Raw genomic sequence first — 18,937 nt, 5'->3', positions numbered from 1 at the left:
GTCCCCAAATTCTCCCAAATGACAATATATGGATGGAAGAGAGGAATGGAGAAGAAAGCATTGTGGTCTTCTTGAATACATAAACTTTTCGAAATGTATTTACACATATGTACATAGTTAAAATTAAGCAGTATATCTAATGTATTAATTTAGCATTAATGCTTTTTCTACCTCGACGTTTTACAAAACCACGCTATTCCAACTGTTTGCCTCTTTCACATCACTTTTACATCAATAAAGCTACTTAAAAAAAATAATATGACCACTTGCTGTGTGTGTGTTTTATAAGGGATGTGATTTCTTTTTTAAAGAAAGTTTTAAATGTGATTAAGATTGAACATATAATTACATTCAACACTTCAAATCAGGAAGTTATATTCCCAAGAACAATAACTAAAATTGCCTTATATTTTTGGTCTCTCTTTTTTGTTTAACCAATTATGTCAGTTGATCGCCATAAAAATTGATTCATCTTTTTTCATGAACTGACTATAATTTCAATGAGAGCCCAATAACAAGAAAGACTTTATAAAAACTCAACTACAGAGAGATTCCCTTTTTTTCTGAAGGCTAATTTCAGAGGTGGGGTGAATCTTACTTTATATTTAGTCGTATGTGGTGGTGATATTTAGTCATATTTAGTCATGTGTGGTGGTGTTTTATGTTTAGTCACATGAAAGAGTTACACATAACTTAAGGTCCCCAGAAGAGCAACAGCAATATAGTAAATAGTAATGTCGCGGATTTCAGCAGAATGAAAAATTAGTATGGGCTGGAATGATAAATATTTCTTAAAGTATGAGTTAAACTCATACTTAAAGGATATTACGGAATAGACAAAGAGAAAGAGGAAAATAATTCCAGGTAGAAAGTGGATGTAAAGATTCTAACTTGGGGGCAGCCGGATGGCTCAGCTGGTTAGAGCGCGAACTCTCAACCACAAGGTTGCTGGTTCAATTCCCACATGGGATGGTGGGCTGTGACCCCCGCAACTAAAGATTGAACAGGGCAATCTTTAACGGATTTGGGGCTGAGCTGTGCCCTCCACAACTAGATTGAAAGAACAATGAGTTGGAGCTGATGGGCCCTGGAAAAACACACTATTCCCCAATATTCGCCTCCCAAAAAAGATTTAAAAAAAAAATTTCTAACTTGAAATAAGTTGAAACAGGAATAGTAAACGGTTAAGGGATTGACCTGTTAAAACAGGAAGGTTGAAACTGGGAAATGACATAGGAGAGAAGATTAGCTAGGTCATGGAGGGGCTGGAATATCGGGTGGAAGAGTCTGGATGTTGTATAAGTCTATCTAAGTCTCGGGGAATGAGATTCGATGTAATGAACAGTAGATACTCGATTCTCATGTCCTGAAGTTTCTGGCTGACCCCATCCCATTATGGAGAAGGCATCAGACTTTGAAAACTTTCACTCAAGAAGCAGGAGAGGGCACAGTGAAGTAGCTCATTGCAAACATCGGAGTTAGTGACTGATCGGGGGTGCCCTTTTCCATATTCTAATCAGAATCTTAGTGATCTCTCCTGGGAATATAACTAGAATGGAAATACCCGTATTTTTCATTCTACTAAACAGTGGCAAACTACTCTCCACGTAACAGTACAATTTATACTTCCACCCACAAGGTATGAAGAGGTTTTTTCTACAACTCTACATCCTCCCCTACACTAGGCATTTTCAGACTTTTTATTTTTTGCCAATCTGATGAGTGCAAAACGTACCTTATTGTTGCTTGATTTCAGTATCTTTGATTACTAGTGAGAAAGACACGTGTGTTTGAAGCATTTGGGTTTCCTTTTTGGCGAGTTACTTATTCCTGGGCTTTCCCCTATTTTTCTAGCGGGGCATTTACCTTTTTCTTGTTTATTTGTAGTGGTTCTTTAAATAATAATGTTAACAGCTAACATTTATTGTGTTTTACTTGTTGTAAGTCATATAATTCTCACAGCAACCCTGTATATACAAAGTATATACTATTCTTATCCTCAATTCATAAATGAGGAAATGATATCATAGAGAAGCTAAGTAAGTTGCTCCGAGATACACTGCTAGTGAGTTACTAGCGCTGGAATTCAAACTCTGCCCATCTGGCTCCACTCTCTTAACCACTACTCCTATACTATTTCTTGCATTCTTGTGTATCCTTTTCCAGTATATGTATCGTATAATAATTTTACCATTTTTCTGAGTTCTCCATATGAAACGGAAAATTTCATATATACGCAAAAAGAGACAGAATGGTATAAGAAACTCCTATGTACCCATCACCCAGTTTCAACCGTTATCAACTCATAGCTCATCTCAGGTACTCTCCACCCACCTCACCCCTCCCCTATTATTATGGAACAAATTCCATGTATATTTCTTCCATTACACACTTCAGTACGTATCTTTTTAACATCACCACACCACCACTGTTATACCTAAAAAATAATGATTCCTTAGTCATATTTTTAAGTAAATTTGTTTGTAAAAGAAAAAAACCTTTCTTAGCTTCACCTGTAACTTCAACCGCTACATTCCTCCAATACTTTCATCTGCTTGGTTTTGCTTTCTTCTTGCAATACAAAGCCAATATTAGCAAAACAACTTATAATTAAAAGAGGAAAAATGGGAAAGGAATACTTATAAACTGAAAAGGCTGAGCCTAGAAAATAATATACCAACTGATCTCTTTCTCAGCATTCCTAGCCCCCAGTGTGAGATCTGACTATCACCCCAAACTGTAGGGACCATAAGGGTTTGTGACAAGGACAAATTCTTCATTCAACAGAATCCACTGACAGTGTGGACAGATTAGCAGTGGGAGCCAAGACAGGGAGGAGGAAGGGGTTTTCAAGTTTTCCTTATCCCAGTAAGACAAGCATTGTGGGCATCAGTGGGGGCAGCGAGTCCTACTGAGAGCAGGAATGGGCCAGAGGAGGCCTTGGTCTCTGACAGCAAAGGCCAGTGCTGTTAACCTGCTGCCATCCAGCTCCAAATCCTCATCTACCTGTCACTCTGAAAACCGGTTTTGTCAGCTGGTCCCCGCCATCCTGCTTCTGTGTTAACTATTTCCTGACAAAGGAAGAATCAAGTATACCAGGAAAGCAGACTACTTATCTTCTATTATCTAAACCCTGCACTTAGCGAGAATTAGAATCAGTTCCCATGTATCTCTGTCCTGGAAAGAAACACAGCCCAGTGCAAAGTTTATGCCCAGCCCTAGGCTGGTCCCACTCCCACTGACATGCCCTGGACTGATAAATAGGAGAGACAATGCGGTCTGAGTTAAGTCAAGGACAGACACCACGCTGCAACTCGAATCGTTTTCTGAAGATGGTTACTACTCTTACATATTAAAAACAAAACAAAACAAGCATCAAAACACAAAAAAGCCACTCTGTTGAACTGCCAGCCGTGTCCGCTTTAGGCAAGAGCTGGTGTGTGAGTGGCAGCGGCTGGTCCCCTGCCCCTGTGTCCTCTCACACTCAGCAGAGGGAATTCAGGCTCCAGTCAGATGCTCTCACCATGAGTCTCAACCCACATTTTACAGGCCCGGTGTCAGAACACGCTGCCTCGGTCTCTCTGGCTGCTGCCGTCCTTAGGCCGTGTGAACAGCCTGCTACTGAGGGAGCAGCTCCCTGAAGACAGTTCCTTTAGAGACCCATGAGGGTCTCAGCCTCTGGGCCTTGAGGACTTGCATTCTGCAGGGATTTCACACTTATCTTGAGAAGTTACTTCTTATCTGTTATATAGGATGGTCAGGCTGTGGTCCCCACATCACATGCTGTACATGGAGCCTCAGAAGTGTGTCAGCCATCTGAGCTGACAATCACTTAGTTTTTCAGCCTGGGCTATAAACTGAGTAATCTGCCTGTGTCTGTAAAAGGGATGAGATGTAGAACTTGGCTGCCCCAAAATGTCACTACCGATTTGAGTCAATACTGGACAGCAAAAGAATCACACCACTATCTGTGCTGTCAAACTAGAGATCGTGTCGAAAGGTTTCTGCCACCTCGCTTTTCTTTAAGACTCCTCATACAGCTGTCTGGGACTCTCCCTTCCCGGTATGGAAATCCCACACTAAAAGCGCCGTGGTCACGTATGGTCCATTAGCTACAACCGATTTCCACTAGGAGGCCCTTGACATTGTACACTCCAAACTTTCGGAAAACCTCACTCAACTATGAGCATGAATCCTAAGATATGATGATGCCTCCACAACTTCAACGCTAGCGGTATTAAAGGAGCATTCAGTTCACCAGCTAGTTTTATGCCCAACTGCTCTACATCATTCCATGTAAAGATAAACACTGGCTTGGACATTGCCTCTTATTTGATGAAACTCAAATACTTAAACACCTACTCCAGCAGCCTCACTGCCTGCCTTCCCACTTCTCTCTCTCTCTCTCTCTCTCTCTCAAAAGCCCAAGAGGCCCCCTTGCTCAACCATACAATAAATATTTTCATTGGCCACTTTTCCCTGTAACTGCCTGGGAGTCTCCAAACTCTGAAAACAAAGGGCACTGAAAGGGGTCTGTCCATGACGGGAATTCACCCCCGCGGAGAGTACGTGGGCACAGATCAGCTTCAAGCGTCTCTCCTCGGCCTGCTGCTGCTGTGACAAGCAGGGCGACAGCAGGTAGCTGCCTTGGTCTCAGCAAGGAAATGCCCTACTTGGTTGTCCACCTCTTGCTGCTCTGGGATCCTCACGTGTTTGTTTCTGCTTCTGCAGAGGCTGACAGGCCAACAGAAGTTCTTCAGCCACTGGTGAATTCTCCCCTCCTCTCTGTGTCCACATCTCTGGAATTCTCACTTGCTCCTTAACCCTGAAAACACCCCCAGCACCCAGCACCTATGTCACTATCACCACCACCTATGTCCCGACACAAACCTCACAAACAAACACCTGTTAGAGCCATAAACAAGTCCAATCAGAAAAGCACCTTTGTCTCGCCTCGCACCTTCAAACTGCCCTAACCCCCCTCTCTGGATTAACCTCCAATAACTCCACGTCCCTCTTGTCTAATGCCAGAACTAGGAACCAGGGGAGGATCAGCCCTCTCCACATACACAAGTATGTGTGGAGTCCCCACAGGAGTGGGATTGCATCAGCTCTGTAAGAACACCATTCTCCAGGGGAGAAGAGCAATTACACAGAAGATAGCTGCTTTAGCCCTCGCCCCTTCACCATCCCTCACCCCTTCTCCGCTCATCCCAGAGGCTCAGCCAGGCTTCCATTACGCTCTGTGCTACAGCACAAACTTCTTGTGGCGGGGAAGCTGATGCACAGACCCGCCTGAGAGTGAGCACTAACTGGCCCTGCACCTTGAGACAGAGCCCCACCAGACAGCTCGGGCAGTTATGTTGCAAGGTTACCCGGAATCAGGGATTCCCCAGAGACAACAAGATTTGGTTCCCAGCTTCCAGGGGCAGACCTGAAACAGACACCTTTTGCCACGCCCAGCAGTCACTAACTCTCAGTCTCCAGCACAGGTAAGTTAAGAAGCCCCAAGATCCTCACTGCTCACCCACCACAGGCCACTTTATTAAGTCTGAGGGCCAGGAATGCAAACACCTGTTTGGATCCCTTGCACATGCCCGCCTACCTCCTCCAGACCCCATGATGGGGTGTGGCTTGCCTCCAAAGAAAGGGTGCCATCCTCTTCTGAGCAGGACATGCAGCTCTTTTCAGGTTCGGGATCTTTAGGCTGGGTCCCAGGGATGTGTGGCCCCTCACTGCCATAGCCAGAGGAGGAGGGCAAAAGGCTCACAGTCACGGACAAGTTGCTCTGAGAAGTAGGCAGTCTGGGAGCCTGGGGGCGCACTCGACCCACGTGGGCAGGCTCGGTGCATCTACGGCCCCTGGACTGGTCCAGTAGTGATGAAGGGGCAGGACGCTCTGCAATCCAGGATGCTGTCTCAGCGGCACTTGAAAGCCCCTTGGTTCCTCCACCCACACTCCAGCCCCCTGAAAGCTGGTCTTGATTTCCTGTGCCGGCGGGGCAGTCCGTCCTGGGGGAAGTACTGCTCTGCCACCCAGGCTGAGTGTCTGCTTTTTCCACCGCAGTCGCTCCTTGCAAAGGCAGCAGCACAGCCCTGCTGCTGCAGGACGCTGTCCGCGGAAATTCCACCAGTTGGCTCACGGACTTCTCACAGTTCCTTTCTGCTGGGTTATCAAGCAGGTGAGCGACGACCGTCATCCCCTCTTCCAGGGAATCCCAGACCCCTCCAGCAACTGATGACTCATTCTCTAGCAAAAGGTGGGCAGTCTGGATCTCTCCCTGGAATCTCCCCTTCACCTGCACGATCATCCCCTGCTCTGCCACCCTGGAGTTGGGGGCTGAGTCCCCAGGCAGTAAAATGTCTGGGGGAGGATGCTGTACCCCTCCCAATCCTTCTTCCTTTCGGAGACTCACTGTTAACTTCGTTAGGGTTTCGGTCTCTTCAATGACTCCAGTTCCTTCTGAGGGTTCTTCCTCAGGAGACACCTCTGGACAAGGGGTTTTCTTCCCCCTCCACTTCTTTCTGAACCGAACCCTTTTCTTAGGAGATATGGGCGCCTTCTCAGGAAGAGCTACTAAATCTTTCGGCTCCTTAACACAGCCCAGTGAATTTCCCATTGCCTTCCTCTCCTAATCTCAGCAAAAACGCAGCTAAGCCCGTCCTGGGATCCCAGAGAAATCCCAGCCTTGGCTTCATGGGATTAGATGCAGATTTAAAAACATGCACTATGCCGGCAATCCTTCCAATTCTTTCTCCCTCCCTCCCCGCCTCTCTCTGTCTCTTCCAGCCGCTGCCGATTCAGACAGCCATCTTACAGGCTCAGAGCTGCAACAAGACAAATTCAAAGCATCTCACTGCAGTTCAGAAATCACTTGACCTAAAAGCAGACAGAAACCGGATTGGCTGCAGCTTCTTCTCTCCAAATATGAGGTAATTGGAGCACTGCCCTTAGAAACACAAACAGAAAGCAAAAGGGAGCTAGAAGCCAGGGGAGGGGAGAAACTAGGGAGGGTAAGGAGGAGGGGAGATTGTAAGAGTAAAGGGAAGAGGGAGGGGAGAAGGAAGAGAGGCCACGGGAGAAGGTAATATGAAGGAAGGAGGAGGAGAAAGACGGAAAAGGCAAACCAGCACAGCTGGTACCAACCAGGAAGGCAAGAGCCAAGGAGAACCAGGGCTGGACATGCTGCAATTATGACCCCCAGACTCTGAAAGGAAATAGATTTCAATTGTTGCACCAAGACGTCCATAAGAAAATATCATGCAAGACAGACATAATCTCTATTTTTTCAGGTCAAATTATAACCTAAGCAAGGCCAGAGCTTAATCTCCATGGTTAAGAAAAGAAATACAGGCTTTAATGATCTATTCTCTGATAGCATTTCTTGACAGAGAGATATCTGTTACATCTGCTGACCAATGACACACAAGAAAAACCCAGTGGTCAGTTCTGAGTATAGTATGTGGACGGACACTCAGCGAAAAGGACCCTACTTCCAAATACGACAGAGAAGCAGCATCTCTGCTGAACGATAGGTGACAACAGTAATTACTGATGCTGCTGCTGACGGCCAACTTTTTTAGCGTTTATGTGCCAAGCCCTATGCTAAACTATGGATTATCTCATTTAATTCTCACAGTAACCATAAAAGGTCAAAACCGTTGTTTTACATTTGACAGGTAAAGAAAAGAAGGTTTAAGAAAGTTGATTAGTTTGCTCAACGCTACACAGCTAGCAAGTGGCAAAGCCAGGACATGAACTCCTGTTTAAGACTTTTAATTTCAACCCTACGTCACGCTACCTACCGTCTAATGCTGGCAGGGATGGAAGTCCGTACTCCATTAATTAAAAAAGGAAGATCCCTCACTGCTGTGAACTGGCAACTAGATTTGTTTGGACCAAGGGCTCAATATAGAGATAATACTTGCTATTTGGGAGGAAGGGAGGAAGTTGCTAAAACAAGGCCCAGATAGATAGTTTTTACTTAAATTACAGTAGGACAGGAAGTGTGAAGTACCGGTCTCAGAAGCTGGATTAACAAATCACCCTGTTATGTCAATGGGATTTACCCGCTCCAATTTTTTAGTACAGTGTCTCACAGATGAGATACCACCGCAAGCCAAAGGGCTCTGAATGGAGGGGAAGGAATGAGGTTACAAGTTTCTTCCCGGTTGTAGCTGTTTGGTCTATGCCAAAAGAATCCAGACGACACAGCAGAGAAATCAGCTGCCTGGCTCTATGTCAGCCCTAAAGGCTTGTCTCAGCACAGCCCTCCCTGTCTGTCCTGGAAACATGAAAAATGCCCTCCACAAAAGGAAAGTATTAAGAAGCCCTAAAGCAACCGCTTCTACACAGCCGCTTCTGAGACCCTGAAGCCCCCTCTGCCTCACGACTGTAGCGGGTGTTTCTCCCCTAAGCCTTCTCCTAAGGCTAACTGTAAAGCTGCAGCGCCATCTGATGGCCATCATAAACCACAGCAAGAAACAAGACGGCGAGATTCGCACGGGTCAGAAACTTAAGCAGACTACAGGAAATCATCTAATCAGCGAAAAATCTGACATTCCCAGATCATTCTCTAGGCAGGCACTAGGCTTTTGTTCCTGCAATGAAGAGAACTGGAACTCTGGAACTTTTTAAGATGCACACCTAAGGCCGAAGCTTAAATATTATTCATGAAACACAAGCAAATTAAATTCCTGAAACTGATCAACTCAGGGCCAAGAGAGACAGCTGTTTAATACGACTATGGCTGCTGTACAGTTTTTCTGAGAAGCCCCGCCAAACGTCTTTACTTCTGGGAGCCTTTTCTTTGTAAACTTCTGCATATGTTGGACAAATCAGGCCTTTATTTCCTTCTGCTCTAAAGGAACACTGGTCAAGGAAAGGAGAAACTTTAGTAAGATAGGCCTCGGTTCAAATTCCCAGCTCTGTTAACTTAGTAGCTAAGTAGCTTAACTTGCTAGGTGATTCAGTTTCCTTACTTGTAAAATATGGGTACCACTTAATGGGGTTGTACAAAGGGTGAATGAGAGAATGTCTATGAAGTGCTTGGCTCAGTGCCTGGTCTACAGTAAATCGTTTTCTTCCCGTGTAGTACTGGAGCTAAAAGGTATGAGACACACCACCACCACCACCACCAGCTCCACCACCAGGGTCCTAATATGCTCTTTGTCTTGATTAGGCTCTAAGGAAAACAGGTATGTGTCAAGGTCCAAAGTTTGGCTGCTTGTTTTTCTTTGCAGGAGCTCTGCTTCTACTATTTAAGTTAACTCTGGTCACCAGAGTTTCTCATGTCACATGAGCTCTTAACAGGGCACCTGCTGCCTTCTGGGAAAGCACTTTTTGGGCCTCCCTTTTCTTCATATCTTTTCCTTTGGCTTTTTCTCATTAACTGTTTACTCTCCATTGGTCTCCCAGACAGCCAGCGTAAAAGACTCCGGAGTGGAAGAGCTCATTCATTCATTCCACAAACATGAATGGTGTCTCATCTACATGCCAGGCACTAAATACCATCAAGTACAAAAAACGTAAACCTCAAGTCTACCCAGCAAGATCACTCTTGACCTGAACTCCCTGAAGGTTTTAAATTTCCGAGTGCTAGACGTACACTGTATTTAATAAACATTTGAGAGCTGGAAAACTAATTTTGTCAGATTCTGACTTTCAAGAACTTATCTTTTAGAAAACTATAAATCCTAACATGTACTTTTAAACAGGCTTGGACAAAACCAAGCCACGAGAAATCCTATTATTAGAATCTAGGGTGTAACCCAAAACAAGTCAGTTGGTCTTGTTTCAGTTTGCTCATCTGAACAATGGGCACAGCAAAACAGACATCACAGTGTATTTCTCTAGTCTACCTACCCTACAGTTTTGAGATCAAATTCGTAAAATATCCATTCACTTAACATGTATTTATCGAGTGCCTATTCTAAGCAAAGCAAAGCAAAGGAACAAAAGAAACAAAATTCCTGCTGTTGTTGAGCTTGCATCCCAGTGCTGGGACCCAGACAACAAATAAACAAACATATCAAACAGTAGTAGGTGTTAAGCAACACAACACTGTAAGTCCTACAGTGCTTGAGAGCACTCTCCCCAAGATCCTGGCAAACTAACGGAACGTGTACAAACGTGTACAACACAGCAATTCTAGTCCAGGTATCTATTCAAAAAATCCTCTTTCCCATATGCATAGGGACATGTGCACACAGATGTTCACTGCAGTAACGAATGCCTTCTTCACACAACTAAACAATAGACTGCAAACAATAGCTGCGTTGCACAGCTGCAGGGGGCTCCACTCACATTATAGCCTATGTAAATTAGTTCAAATGAACAAATCAGGTCCTCCTTTATCAACATGGATAAACCTCAAGAACAAAGTTTAGTTTAAAAAAAAGAACAGGACATGCAGACGATACTCTTTCTGTCAAATATTAAAAAACATACAAACAACAGCACTTATTATTTATGATTACTCCTCTGTCATAAAGGTACAAAAGCATAGATGGAAATGATATACATGAACGTCAGGATAGTATTTACCTGGGGGTCAGAAGGAGTAATAAAAATGGCTGCATCTGAAATGTTTTATGTCTTTTTAATATGTGTTAAAACACTTTGGAAACAATAAATCTCTTTATAAAGTTATCAACACTACCAGTCTCATCAGTAGCAGCAATTTTTAAATCTGGAACTCCTCTCTCCTTCCCCTGACTACTCCCTCGAGATGACAACCACCACCTATATACCTACATCGTTACTCTACTTCATTAACAACAATAAAAGAGATGAACTATAATACTAGTTACTGATGCCCTAACATTTGATAGTTCTACTCTGCAATTCTATTTTGCTTTATATAGCACATGTTCTTGGTGAGAAAAGCTAATAGACACTCCATAATAAAAGACTAGAAAACCACAATGATACATAACTATCAGGATATGTATCAGACTCGATCTGGAGCAAGACAAGGAGGATGGAGACTCTATATAATCCTTTATCAACCAACCAAAAGCTTTGCCAGCAGGGAACCTTGCCCCACACTCCCAAAAACTTAACCAGTCCCACAGGCAAACACCAAGCCTTCAAAAGCAGCAAAGAAAGGAAATTAGTAGTTAGCTGCATCTGGGAAAAGACATACTCTGGCAGCAAAACTTCTCTCAATGAGAAGACAAAATAGGCATTCAGCTATGCTGAAATAGCAAACAGAGAAAAACAGATAGCCAATATGCATCCAGAAGACAGACTAAGCCAAAGCTGTTTATATCATTCAATAAAATTGGTAACAGGGCAGAGAACAGTGGGTTAGGTTGAAAGCCCTGCAAATTATAAGATCCATTAATAATTATAACAAGTCGCTATGAATTATTGAGCATATACTGTGTTCCATCTCCCTATCCCATACCTCCTTGATTCTTTAAACCTCTATCAAGTTATTTTATAGTATCTCTCTTCTTACTCCTTTGAATTATATAGTCAAACTAGATTGAGTCGGTGTCTAGTTCAATTTCATATCTCTCACAGACTCTACCCAAGATCCTGGTCAAGGCTGGTCCTCAGTAAATGTTTATGCAATTCACGTAAAGAATACATTTTCCTATAAACTAAAACAACAAGGAAATACCATTTCGTACTGTGATGGCTATTATCTAAAGGACAGACAACAAATGGCAGAGAGGATGTGGAGGAACCCTCATACATTGCTGGGGGGAATGGAAAATGGTGCAGCCACTTTGGAAGACATTTTGGCAATTTCTTAAAAAGTTATCCACACACTTAACAATGCAACTCAGTAATTCCACTCCTATGTATATATCCAAGAGAAATGAAAACATACATCCATACAGAGACTAGTATTCAAATATTCATACCAACGTTATTTATAATAGAAGGAAAAAAAAGAACCCCAAGGCCCATCAACTGCTAAACAGACAAAACCTAGGGCATGTCCACACAACAGAATACTACTCAGCAGTAAAAAGGAATGAAGGACTCATATATGCTACAACACGGATGAATCTCAAGAACGTCATGCTAAGTGAAAGGCGCCAGAAAACAAGAGACCATGTATTATACGACTCCATTTAGGTGAAATGTCCAGAATTGGCAAATCTATAGACAGAAAACAAGTGGTTACTTGAGGCTGGAATGGGAACGGAGAGTTGTAAATGAGCAAGAGGGATTTTACTGGGATGATGAAAATGTTCTAAAACTGGATTATTGTGGTTGTACAACTCATAAAAAACACTGAATTATACAATGAAAATGGTGTAATTTTATGGTGTAAATTACACCTCAATACAGTTTTTCTTTTAAATATGTGTTTTCCTAAAATAAACAAGTGAACCGATGTGACTGAGCCTCAGGTCTAGATCTAAACCACCAATTTCTAGGCAATGCAATAGAGGGATGGGGGACACTGACAGGAGACATGCCAGAGATGCCATCAGCATCTTTAAAAACCATATAGGATAGGGGCCGGCCTGGTGGCTCAGGCGGTTAGAGCTCCATGCTCCTAACTCCCAAGGCTGCCGGGTCGATTCCCACATGGGCCAGTGGGCTCTCAACCATAAGGTTGCTAGTTCAATTCCTCGAGTCCCGCAAGGGATGGTGGGCTCCGCCCCCTGCAACTAAGATTAAAATCAAGCTGAACTGAAGCCTTTCAACTAGGGACATGCAGAAGAAGCCACCTCCAGTCTGGTAGGAAGGTCAGAGATGCAGAAGGGCTGGTCTCACACCCGCGTGTGACCATTAAAGATCGGGAGGGCTATTTCGGCTGTGGGGGCCCCCTTCCCATCCCTTAGAGGAGAGTAAGAGATTCCAGCCCAGGTTTCCAATGCCAGGGAGAGAAGTCCCCATAATTTCTGGTTGTGAAAACTAGTGGACATTGTGACTGAGTGAGACTGAGTACAGCTGCACTCACAGGCGCTCCTCTTACAAGGGACTGTGCGCAGACTTATCCACCAACGGAATCACTCGCTCTGAGCTCCAGTGCTGGGACAGCAGCTGGAAAGGTGGCAGGGACAAATGGTGGGGAATTGTCTGGCTTGGGGCGGGGGCTGGAGAGGCGGCTTTCTCCTGGATGGGGGAGCTGGCGGAGGCCATTGTTTCTTTGTTGAGCCCTCCCCCTTCCCGGCATGTGAACACAGGGAGCTGCCAGCCATTTCTGAATCTCCCACCTTAAGTTCGCCCTGCCCTGACGATTTGAGACCTGGCGCCGTCCAACTTTCGGGCACACTCGGGCTGCTTTCAGTGGCTTTTTCGTGCAGACCGCCTGCCTTGGCTCAAGCTGCAGATTTTCCTAGGGTCTCTCAAAGGTTTGCGGAACCCAGACAAGTAGCATCTGGCTTGAGTGTGTCCTGTACCTCTGGCTGAGCAGCCCTAAGCTGGCATTAGTGGCAGCCGGCCTTGGTTCACGGCTTGGCCTCTCAAGGCGCTTCCAAGCACAAAACGGGAGGCAGACATCTGCGGATTTCTTTCTGGCTCCCATTAAGTGGGGCATGGACTGTAGCTGAAGTAGACCTACAGTGGATCCCCTCCAAGGTGGTCCTGGGGCTTGCACCCCCAGTGGCTGGCTTCAAAACGAGTTGAAGCATCACCCAGCCGCCTCCAAGTACGACACACCCATAGGGAGGATTGGGCAGGCACCTGAGTCGTGCTGAGGTAGACCCTGCTCTGTAAGATCAGGCCCCGCACAATAACTCTTCCACTGTAGTGAAGGCCAGTCCTCACAACCAGTGAGCCCAAGGGTCAGTCCCTCACACTGATGTGCAATTATCAACCAAGGCTCAGCTACAAGAGGAGGGGACACACAACCCACACAAGGGACACACCTGGAGCTCATGGCTCAGGTGACCAGAAAGACTGCACCACTGAACCCCACAGCACACCTACTGCATAAGGCCACTCTACTAAGACTGGAAGACATAGCAGCCTGACCTAATACATAGAAACAAACACAGGGAGGCCGCCAAAATGGGGAGACAAAGAAACATGTCCCAAATAAAAGAACAGAACAAAGCTCCAGAAAAAGAAAAGTGAAACAGAGATAAGCAATCTGTCAGACGCAGAGTTCCAGACACTGGTTATAAGAATGTTCAGTGATCTCAAGGAGAACTTCAACAAGAGAGATAGAAAGCATAAAAATGGAGATAGAAACCATAGAAAAGAACCAGTCAGAAATAAAGGACACAATAATGGAAACGAAGACTATATTACAGGGAATCAACAGTAGATTAGATGAAGCAGAGGAACCAACCAGCGATGTAGAAGATAGGGTAGCAGAAAACCCCCAACCAGAACAGCAAAAAGAAAAAAGAATCCAAAAAATTGAGGAGAGTTTAAGGGGACTCTGGGACAATACTAAGCATACCGACATTGGCATTATAGGGGTACCAGAAGGAGAAGAGAGAGAGCAAGGAATTGTAAACTTATGTGAAGAAATAATGACAGAAAACTTCCCTAGCCTGGTGAAGGAAACAGATATACAAGCTCAGAAAGCAGAGAGTCCCAAACAAGGTGAACCCAAAGAGGTCAACACCAAGACACATCATAATTAAAATGCCAAAGGTTAAATACAAAGAGAGAATCTTAAAAGCAGCAAGAGAAAAGCAGTTAGCTACCTACAAGGGAGCCCCCATAAGACTGCCAGCTGATTTCTCAACAGAAATTGCAGGCAAGAAGGGAGTGGCATGAAATATTCCAAGTGATGAAAAGCCACGACCTACAACCAAGATTGTTCTACCCAGCAAGGCTGTCATTTAGAATTGAAGGACAGATAAGGAACTTCCCAGACAAGAAAAAGCTGAAAGAGTTCATCACCACCAAACCAGTATTACAAGGTCTCTTAGAGGGACTTCTTTAAGATGGGAGGGGGGTTAAGGATGGGTGAAAGGAGAAGGGATTAAGAAATACAAATTGGTTGTTACACAGTAGTCATGGGGATGTAGGTTATAGCATAAGGAATATAGTCAATAATATTGTAATAACTAGGTATGGTGCCAGATATGTCCTAGATCTATCCGGGTGATAGATGGGAATGGGGTTGGGGTCAGGATGAAAAAGGTGAAGGCGTTAAGAAATACAAATTGGTAGTTACTACAGTATGGGGAATATAATCAACAATGTTGTAAAGATCATGTAAGGTGCCAGATGGGCACAGGACTTATCAGGGGGATGACGTCATAGACTGTGTAGATGCCTGACCACTGTGCTATACACCTGAAGCTGAAGTAGAATAATACTGAATGTCATTTATAACTAAACATATAGGTATATATAGTCATAGGATGTGGAGTACAACATAGGGAAGATAGTCGATGGTATTGTAACAGCTACATAAGATGTCAGAGAGGTAGTTCCTTAGGGAGGGGTTATCACTTTATGAGGCGTTTAAATGTCTAACTATTATGTTGCTTTGTACACCTGAAACTAATAAAAAAAGAAAAAAGAAAAAAATACACATGGACTTAGAAGATCAAGTGACACTGGAAAGAGAGAGAGAAACATTTCCCTGATGGAGCCCTTCAGGATAGGAACAGACCCATTATCCCCATCTCCTCTGTCCCAGCAATGTTTTAATTAACCAATTCAGTTTTCATTCCTCAGCTCCTGAGTTTCCTTGTTAAAGAGATATAGCTGTAGTCAGGGTAAACAGAGACACAATAGACACATTCCTCTTGCCTTATGTGACTAACATTGGGCACTCACAGTGAGGGCAGGTTTGTGGTGAAAACAGAATTTCTTTAAAAAAAGAAAAAACTCCTCTGTTCATAAGAGTTCCCAGGGGGTCACTCTATTCCTCTACAAAACAAAGTTCCTGTTCCTACCCTGTGGGGGAACACCTTACCAAGTTACCCCTGTATTCAAAACTTGCCTGAGGCCACCCTGTGGTTCCACAAAAATACATGTTACCCCCATACTCTCCTAATCCTACCCATGCTGCCAATTGCCACCCCTGGCTCCAAACCAGAGCCCCAAGAAATAAGCCCTAAACTCTGTTTTCTCAGGTTCTTAGGTAGTGGGTTCTGATACACCCTCTGTCCTGCCTTCAACCAGCAGGTGGCGCTAATTTCCCAACTAGGACAGGACAGTGGCCTCAGTGCTTTGGGACATTAGCTTTCTTCTCCCACCTGCCCAAAAAGGGCTCCCTCTTTCTACCAGCTTCCTGAACAGTAACTGGGTATTGGAGAGCTTTCTGAGAAATAGCTTTGTTTAGTTGGGCTAAAGTGATTCAAGACGGTCTTTTTATAAAAATAGGGCTGTACTGATTTGAAAAGAATTTGCCTTCTTAGGAAGGCCATGTGACTATGTGGGTACTACCAAGATGCCACCGCTCTTGGGTGTGACAGGTGCTACAAGACTGTGCTGACGAGCCCATACCAAAAAAGATGCTTGCTACAGACTAAATGTTTGTGTCCCCTCAAAATTCGTATGCTGAAGCCCTAGCCCCCAATGTGATGGTATTTGGAGGTGGGGGCCTTTGGGAGGTGATTAGGTTTAGATGAGCTCATGAGAGTGGAACCCCCATAATGGGATTAATGCCCTTATAAAAAGATGAAAAGACATGAGATCTCTCTCTGTCTGCATGCATGCACCAAGAAAGGTCACGTGAGGACGTCACCAGGAAGAGGCCTCTCACTAAGAACCCCACCATACTGGTACCCCGATCTCAGACTTCCACGCTCCAGAACTGTGAGAAATGAAGTCTGTTGTTTAAGCCACCCACGCTACGGTATTTTGTTATAGAAGCCCAAACTAAGACAACGCTATAATTAACCAGGCTTATTTTAAGATCATTAGAGATGAGGTCAAGTCTGCACCAAAGCAGGATTATAAATCTTCACTCCACCCTCCTAAAGCATCAAAAGCAACCTCTCTCCCCACCCCTCATACTCTGAATCCCTAAAGAGCAAGTTTTGACTCAGCTGAGCAGACTTCTAATAACCAGACTGGCAATGACAGGGCCAAGCAAAACAAGTGAAAAATCCCATTTCATCATGAAAATGATTAGAAGTTCTGGGTTTAGGCTACAACAGCTTTGTCTCCAAGCCAATCCTTATCTTCCTCTCCAACTCCCATTCTTACTGCTGTTCATTGCCAAATACAGAGAAGGAAGACGCAGTGTGTCTGTGGAAGGCAGTGCAACTTCTAGCTCTTTCCAGGCCATGTACAAACCAATCAACAGGGACCTTAAACTTCACAGACCCTACCTGGAAGTGCAAAATAATGGTCCAGATCAGGCCCAGGGTCAGCTTGGGGTTGCCATCTGTGATGTCATCATTGCGAATATTCACTAGTTTCACCTGAAAAAGAAACAAAAGCTGGTCTCAGAGTTCTGTGACTTTTGTTTGGATTTCATCATTTATATAAACTGATGTTTCTGGTGTACAGTTCTGGGTTTTAACACATGTATAGATTCGTGTAACTACCACCACAGTCAGGACAACACAATTCCATCATCCAAAAAGGTGACCTCGTGCTGCCCCTTGTAGTCAAACCCTGCCCCCACCTGACTGCCAGCAACCACTGACCTGTTCTGTGTTGCTTCTTCCAGAACGCCATACAAATGGGGCCATACAGTATGCAGTCTTTCGATACTGGCTTTTTTCCGCTCAGCACAATGCCCTTGAGATCCCCATCCAAGCTGTTGCATGTATCAATAGTCTGCTCTTTTTACGGCTCAGTGGTCCTCCACTGTATCCATATACTGATACGCTGTGCTTACCCTCTCACCCACTGCAGGACACTGGGGTTGTTTATTGGAGCAACTATGAATAAAGCTCCTATATTCATGTACAAGTTTTCGTGTGAGCATATGTTTTCATTTCTCTAGGGTAAATTCCTAGAGCAATTTAGGAGTGGGATTGCAAGTTAAATGTCATATGGTATATGTTTAGCTTTATAAGAAACTGCCAAACTATTTTCCAGCGTGACTGTACCATTCTGCATTCCCAGAGTTGCTTTTTTATTAAGTCATCACAGCCCTGACTTTTTTCTTTCTTTCATTTTTCATTTTTTTTAAGGTAAGGGGGTGCCAGGGGAGATGCCTCTTCTCCCTCATCAGCATCAGTCTTTGGCTGACTCTGGCCTCCATTTTCCTTCCATTTCCATCCACTTTGTCACAGATATCCCCACCTGCTCATGACTCCCACAGTATCTGCTTTACTCCTATAAGCTCATTCCAACAACACAATGTGCACATATACACAGCCCCCCACCCCACCCCAGGGTGACCAGCTGCCCCAATGTGCTAGAAACGGAGGGGCTTCTTGCGACGCGGGACTTCCAGTGCTGAAACCAAGTGGCCCAGGAAAACCAGCCTGCATCCTGCTTGACCTGTGAGCTTCTTGTCACAGCCTCATGGAGCTACTGCTTAAGTGTGCCAAACTGTCCTTGAGGGGCCCTCTTCTATCTCTTCAACTGAACTGAAATCTGTATGTCTCTAAAGAACCCTAGTGATCTCAAACAGAAGCCTCACTTCTCCCTTACACCAAGGGTGACAGTACTATAAACTGAATGCTTGTGACCCTCCAAAATGCGTATGTTAAAGCCCAACATCCAATCTGATGGTATTTGGAGGTGGGGCCTTTTGGGGGTGATTAGGTTATGAGGGCGGAGCTCTCAGGATGGGGTTAGTGCCCTTATAAACGAGACCCCAGGGAGCTCCCTCTGTCATGTGAGGACACCACTAAAAGACAGCTGTCTCTGAACCAGGGCCTCACCAGACACTGCATATGCCTTGTTCTGAGATTTCCCAGCCTCCAGAACTGTGAGAGACAAATTTCTGTTGTTTATAAGTCACCCATACAGCTGCCTGAATGACTAAGGTACCTGGGCAAGTTCTTTCCCTTCTCTGTATCTCCTTCGCCCTCTGGGGGTGGGAGAAGCTGCCCTTCCAGTCTCAGAATGCAGTTCTTGTCATCACTAATCC

At 44.5% G+C, this 18,937-nt stretch overlaps 1 protein-coding gene across 30 annotated transcripts in view; it reads right to left on the bottom strand.

The window, feature by feature from the left end:
* The window catches only part of MACF1 (microtubule actin crosslinking factor 1), a 311,168-nt gene that overhangs the window by 156,505 nt on the left and 135,726 nt on the right, over positions 1 to 18,937 (bottom strand). For 18 of the 30 annotated variants that reach the window (XM_074334445.2, XM_074334456.2, XM_074334436.2 and 15 more), the window contains one exon: positions 17,217 to 17,309. In XM_074334445.2, coding sequence (XP_074190546.2) covers positions 17,217 to 17,309 — 93 coding nt within the window. Of the gene's footprint in view, positions 1 to 5,605; positions 6,670 to 17,216; positions 17,310 to 18,937 lie in introns of those variants that run through there. The other 12 variants (XM_074334430.2, XM_074334433.2, XM_074334431.2 and 9 more) reach the window with 4 other exon arrangements.

The sequence above is a fragment of the Rhinolophus sinicus genome, chromosome 14, assembly GCF_057876585.1.
Source record: "Rhinolophus sinicus isolate RSI-liver-muscle chromosome 14, RSI-T2T, whole genome shotgun sequence".
NCBI lineage: Eukaryota > Metazoa > Chordata > Mammalia > Chiroptera > Rhinolophidae > Rhinolophus > Rhinolophus sinicus.
This window is presented reverse-complemented; position numbering and strand designations above follow the sequence as displayed.